The sequence below is a fragment of the Corella eumyota genome, chromosome 7, assembly GCF_963082875.1.
Source record: "Corella eumyota chromosome 7, kaCorEumy4.1, whole genome shotgun sequence".
Classification (NCBI taxonomy): Eukaryota; Metazoa; Chordata; class Ascidiacea; order Phlebobranchia; family Corellidae; genus Corella; species Corella eumyota.
In genome coordinates, this window is record NC_137496.1 from 9298452 (window position 1) to 9305352 (window position 6901).

At 31.4% G+C, this 6901-nt stretch overlaps 2 protein-coding genes across 2 annotated transcripts; both read right to left on the bottom strand.

The window, feature by feature from the left end:
* Positions 1-43: 43 nt before the first annotated feature.
* Positions 44-1192, bottom strand: LOC145760303 (uncharacterized). The gene is made up of 3 exons (XM_082574171.1): positions 1148-1192; positions 650-736; positions 44-567 (listed from the first exon to the last, which is right to left on the bottom strand). The coding sequence occupies exons 1-3, from the start codon at positions 1170-1172 to the stop codon at positions 44-46; spliced, it is 636 nt and encodes a 211-aa protein (XP_082430297.1). The 5' UTR covers positions 1173-1192.
* Positions 1193-3212: 2020 nt separating this feature from the next.
* LOC145760304 (methyltransferase-like protein 27) lies at positions 3213-5710 on the bottom strand. The gene is made up of 4 exons (XM_082574172.1): positions 5473-5710; positions 4522-4633; positions 4327-4447; positions 3213-3446 (listed from the first exon to the last, which is right to left on the bottom strand). The coding sequence occupies exons 1-4, from the start codon at positions 5708-5710 to the stop codon at positions 3213-3215; spliced, it is 705 nt and encodes a 234-aa protein (XP_082430298.1).
* Between the last annotated feature and the right edge of the window lie 1191 nt (positions 5711-6901).

Below are 6901 nucleotides of genomic sequence, written 5' to 3' on the forward strand. Positions count from 1 at the left end.
TAACAAAATAAAGTTTTAGAAGTATTGTATTACGGGGTTTTCGTTAATATTTTTTAATAAAGAATGGAAGTGGAGATTGATTAAAATTGTTGTACAAAGGCTGGCTAACACGTAACGACCTTTTTTTGGTTTCGTTCACTGAAGAACTTTTAAATATAAACAAATTTGTTTTGGTTGTTGGTGGTGGTACACAGGGTGGTAAGACAACAAAATCTGGCGACATTGGACATTGCTCTTTATCATCTGCCATTTTTCTCTCGCAAATATTTTCCTTAGGTTTAGTAATTGAGTTGTTAGGTATTTCACTCGAAAACTCATTACGACGCGGAAACAAAACATTCTTGTCTACTGGAACCCCATTTACTTTAATTCCAGAATAGCTAAAGCTTGAAGTTGCGTTGGCTAACCTGGCGTTATTTAATTTTCTGGTTTGGCCGCCGTGAACCCAAGATATGGCAGGTTTGGGGTCAATTCCTTTAGTTTTTCGGTATGAACACTTTTGAATCAAATCGCGCTTTCCATAACTTTCATAAGGGTTTTTTTGTTCTTTTTGCTTACACGACTGACCTGTGTATAAACGTTTTAATTGTAAGTGTCCTTCGCTACGCATTGTTTGTTTTTGTCATAATTTATTAAATAATGAACGCACCTAAACTTATAGATTCAATTCCATCCTCGATGGGATCATACTCAAAAACTGATCTTGGTTCAACTCTCCATGCTGTATAGTTGTATTCTGCAGACAGTAAGTATACAAATAAAAGTTAATATATTAAAAGATGTTTAAGTAACATTTTAGTAGTAAAATAAAACGTTTGTTGTAAAGAAGCAATAATATGAACAGTCAATTTAAAATGGTTTAAATGAAAACAGTGCCTTAACAATTAGCTTTCTTGCAATAAATAAATTTAAGCAATATGTTTTTCATCCAAAAATAAAAGATAAGTAAAAAATTGGATTTTTACTGGTAAAACTATTTGTTACTTTTATTCTTATTGTAGTCTTATAAAAAGAACCAGTGTCTAAATTAAAGTATTTTATTTTTCCACCAAATATCCATCTTAACTTAATCAAGATAATTGTCAAACTAAGATTAACATCAAACTGGCAAAACTTCAATAAAACTTACAAATAAAATCTTAAATACCTGGCGTTAATGAGCTACGGTCCATTTAAATTTCACTAAAAATTAAATAAAGATGTTGATAAAAATAGTTTTGCTTTTAAAATCTGCTTTCTAGTTAGTCTATTCATAAAATAAAAACTACTTTAAAAATTGCTGTATTTATTAACCTTTTTTTGACAATTATTGATGATAGCAATGACATTGATACAAAGCACAAGTTTGTCACCTATTTTATTTATAACGTGTTTCAAACGAACTTGCTTGATCTGTTTACGATTTTATATTTTTTATTTAACTTTAATTTAAAATTGTTTGTTGTATGTTATTATTTTATATTTTAGCAATAAAAATAAATAGCCATGCGTTTAGAGGACCCTAATTTTTTATTTAATATAACTTTGATAAATATCAGGTTTTACGTAAACGATATTAAAAAACATATTTGTCATTAAATATGCAGAACTTTTGATTGTAGTAAATTTGGGGTAACACTATAATAAAGATTATAAAAAATAATGATTCCAAATATTTTTTGATCGTACACTACAAAAAAGAACGGGGTAAAATAGCCCCTTTAAATAAAACAAAATGAAATCAAACCTAATGTATAATAAGTTAACAAGGTACTTAAAAAACTGTTAAAAACAGAGTAAAAAATATCAAAAATGAATTGGAGCAACATGATAGGTAAGTTGTCAAAACCCCCGATTTGTGACGTCACTTATGTAGCTTATATTAAGAGCGTTGTTCATTACAAAAAAACACAAAGTTTACACCTGTATTTGACCACTTTTTAATATTTTGTTCACTTTTTTGAAGATATGTCGTGGTTGGGTGCGTTGTTCCTTACAAAATATCAAAAATAAATTGGAGCGTCATAATAGGTAAGTTGTCAAAACCCCCGATTTGTGACGTGACTTATATAGCGTATATTACGAAAACACAAAGTTTACACCTGTATTTGACCACTTTCTAATATTTTTTTCACTTTTTTGAAGGTATGTCGTGGTTGAGTGCGTTGTTCCTTACAAAATATCAAAAATAAATTGGAGCGACATGATAGGTAAGTTGTCAAAACCCCCGATTTGTGACGTTACTTATATAGCGTATATTACGAAAACACAAAGTTTACACCTGTATTTGACCACTTTCTAATATTTTGTTCACTTTTTTAAAGGTATGTTGTGGTTGAGTGCGTTGTTCCTTACAAAATATCAAAAATAAATTAGAGCGACATGATAGGTAAGTTGTCAAAACTCCCGATTTGTGACGTCACTTATATAGCGTATATTACGAAAATACAAAGTTTACACCTGTATTTGACCACTTTCTAATATTTTGTTCACTTTTTTGAAGATATGTCGTGGTTGGGTATGTTGTTCTTTACAAAATATCAAAACTAAATTGGAGCGACATGATAGGTAAGTTGTCAAAACCCCCGATTTGTGACGTCAGTATTAACACGTATTTCAGTTCAGTACAAAAGTTTACTCCTGCTTTTAACAATTTTTCAATGTTTTGTTTAATTTTATTTTAATTTTAAAGTGTTAAGAACCTTGCCAACTTATTCTATATTAGGTTTGGTTTTAATTTGTTCCCTTTAAAGGGGCTATTTTACCCCGTTATTTTTTGTATTGTACGATTATAAAATATTTGGAATCACTGTTTTTTATAATTATCCGCCCAAGCAAAATTCTTTGCTGCTCTCTGGCAGAAAGGTGGTGGTCAACTCGAGACTGGCTCGGAGTAACTGATGTTACTCTATGTTTAGGTCGCGCATTCGACCTTCCCACATCGAGGATAAAGATATATACAAATATATATATTATAATATTACTAACACAAAAACTTTTTTAAATTTTGTTTGTTTATTATAATTAAATTCATAAATGTTAAAAAAACAGCAATGATACATTTTGAGACTTCAGTTAGAGCTGGGTTAGAGATCTTTTTTACGAAATGTTTACGAATGACAATCTGGTTAAAAAAGCTAGCTCAATATATGTACAATATGGTGCAATAAAAATGTGAACTTTCTAGAACAATTATAAGGTTATGACTGTGTACTTATTAATAATTAAGAACTTCAAAGTTTTTGGTAGCAATACATATTTGACTTCATTCCCTTCTTTGCTGATTGGTCTGTCTCAAAATCGAAACCATACTGATCGCAGACTACTTCATCTATTTTCTTCCAAATTTTATCCTCACTCAATGACGTCATAGTGTTATTAAACTTAGTTACGTATTCCTTCGCAGTGGAGTTGTTACGTACTGAAAATATAGCCCATCCACCTTTCTTGATAACACGTACCATGTCCTACGAAGAATTTTTTGTAGGTTTAATTTAAAGGGTCGACTGAAAATGAGGAAATGGAATTTAAAGGAACGGAAAATGAAGGAATGGAAAATGAAGGAACCGGAAAATAAAGGAACGGAAAATAAAGGAACCGGAAAATGAAGGAACGAAAAATGAAGGAAACGGAAAATGAAGGAACCGGAAAATAAAGGAAAGCAAAAAAGGAGAGGGCGGAATCTTAAATACTAAAACGCGGAAATACCGTTGACTGTTTATTTAGGATTACTGTCATTTATTCGAAAACTGATAAGCGATAATGAGTTAATTTTTATTACCCCAGCATACCCTATCTCTCTTCTATAAAATGACCGTAAATTTCTAAAATAAAATTGACTTAAATACAAATAAATAGTCAACGGAATTTCCGCGTTTTATTTTTTTAAGATTCCGCCTCTCCTTTTTTCACTTTCCTTCAATTTCCGTTCCTTCATTTTCCGGTTCCTTCATTTTCCGTTCCTTCATTTTCCGTTCTTTCATTTTCCGGTTCCTTCATTTTCCATTCCCTCAAATTCCGCGTCCCCAATTTTAAATAAGTAATACTGCATGTAAGCTTTAGTGGTCAATTTACTTGGCCTGACTACATGATGTCTTTAGTACGATTCCCGCTGCATCCAAGCTGTAGCACCTTTAAGTAAGACGCTATAAAAGGTATGTATTCTCGCTTAGTCAAAAATCAAGAAACAGATATATTTCGGGCAAATATATTCCATAATATTCTAAACTACCAAAGCAGTCGAGGAAACTTATGTTGCTCTATGTTTATCCTGTAGAAAAGCTCAAAAAATATAAAAATACCGTCTTAAATCATAACCGAACTGGCAGCCTACAGAAATGTTCTTACTTTAACAACTTCTGGTTCTAAATGACCATAAGCAAACGCTGCACAGCAAACAGCAATGTCGTAAGAGCAATCCTTATAAGGTAGTGGATTTTCTGGAGTAACAATCTGGGTAGTAAGATTCCTTTTAAAAAAATTTAGTTTGTAAATTGCTTAATGGAGAAAAATTGATATAAACATTATAACCTATTTATTTACCTATACAGGTTTTTGTCCCTTGCAACACTTAGCATTTTAGAGCTTCCGTCTATACCATCCATAAAACCTTGAAACCCTTCCTTATGAAGTTCATCAGAAACTAGCCCAGTACCTAAAATATAAAACGTAGTACTGTTTTTTTAACATGCATATATGTTGCAAATTTATTTATTAGAACTGTTTATGGTTGTTAAATAGTACAAATATATTAAATTCCGGCTAATTTTTTTATGTTTATTTGGTGAATTTACGTTATGTCTAAATCTATGTTTATTTGGCGACCGTTTAGTAATACAATTTTTTTTTGTATATATCTTTATCCTCGATGTGGGAAAGTCGAATGCGCGACTTAAACATAGAGTAACATAAGTTACTTCGACCCAGTCTCGAGTTGCCTGTGGCAGTTTGGGATATTATAGAGACTATAATTGCCCGGTAATTACGCTGCTGATTAAGTGCTGGCTCAACAGGAGTTCATACCGTTTATAGCGCCTTACTCAAGGGCGCTACAGCATGAGATCAGTGGGGATTGAACCCACGACCTCATGTGTGGTGTAGCAAGAGTTCTTACCACTACACCACGCTGCCGGTTTGTCTTGTCTGTTTTTTTTAAAACAAACATTTGCACTTTATATAAACCGAAAATGGATCGTTTAAATTATATAGACAATACTAGATAAACCAGTTTAAAGAAGTACCTCATGCAAAACGAGTTGTTAAATATAAACCGCAAATTCGATAACAAGTTTATAGTTGAAAGACTTTGAGATATTTATTGAAATGGGGGGGGGGGGGGGAACACACACCAACGCCTTGCCAGCAAATTAATAACAATCCGTTTTAGTTTAATAGTAAAATTTTTTCATATATAAATGTAAAGTAAGCTTTTGCGGGTTTATCCAAAATAAGCCACAAAGAAAATAAACCTAATTTTTTTCACAATAATTTTACCTGCTGCAATGTCCAATAAAGTCGTATCTTTGTTCATGTTAACTGCTTGAGGTAAATGCTTTTTCATTAACAAACAAACATGATTTGGAAGCGAGTATTGCATAGCAGACGATGTAGCTTCGTAAGTTTTAGATCGCTCGTTGAAATTTTGAATAACAGAGTCATTATTTCCGCCAAGAATGTGGTTGTTGTACATTTTATCCCAATTGTGCTTGTCGCTGTTTGAAAAGCTATACATGTTGTAGAATATTTTTATATTTGCTAACTTGAGGCCTGTATCAAAGTCAAATTAAAAAGTTTTTAATATATTTACTAGTTTATTAATTCAAACTCAAAAATTATATTTTTTTATAAATGCCGGCAACATGGTGTAGTAATTTAAAGTTAGAATGCTTGACTTTTCTACATAAGGTCATGGGTTTGAACCTCACTACTATCATGCTGTAGCGCTATTAACTATAGTCGTACAAACGGTATAAACTCCCGCTGAAACAATACTTTACAAGCAGTTTACTTATTAAGCAACTGTTATCATTTATATCACAAACTGCCAAAGGCAACTCGAGACTGGGTCGGCATAACAAATGTTACTCGTTTAAGCCATGAAGTCGACCTTTCCACATCAAACATAAATGAATAAAAACAATTTTCGTAAATTAAAGGTTAAAAAGTAAGAGGTTGCTATAAATTTAAATAAAACGCCTTACAAAATATCATAAGTTATTATTTAATCCTTATTCTCTTACAACTTCATGTTGCCTTATATAGCAGTTGCTAATAATGGTTTTTACAAAGCGGGGCTTAACATATGTTTCAAGTTAAACAACGTGACTTAGATAAGGTAAACAGGTCGGAAACGGAAAACCAAGGTTTTCGAGAAAATGGCTGGGTTGTAACTCGAAAACTAAAATTTAAAAACATGTTGTTTTTAATATGTAATGTATTTTTAAACACCTAGTAGTTCTATATATTTTAAGCAAATTAATAATTTTTTTTGTGATTCTAACACTTGGGCGGATACATTTAATTTCTTTCATGCAATCACCTAAAAATTATCTCAACTGACAAAACTGCATGGTTTAACTTATTTTAACCATTTTTAGGCATTAAATACCATTTTATCACAATTAAACGACCACATTAAAAATACCAGGCGACCATTTTATATTCACAATATTATTATTTTATTTTCAATCTAGCCACTAGTTTCTTACTATCAAATCACCATTCGTTAAAAAAAATATCAAATAATAACAGCTTTACAACCATTTAATTGCCATCAAACCAATATTTTTATTATTAAAATCACCAGTTTGGCATTTTAACTATGAGATAAGTAAAATGTAACAAAGTTCCACATTTCCACTACAAGAAAACAAAATAAGTTCGTTTGTGGTCTGCTATGTAAGAGAAATCCGATGTTCAAAAA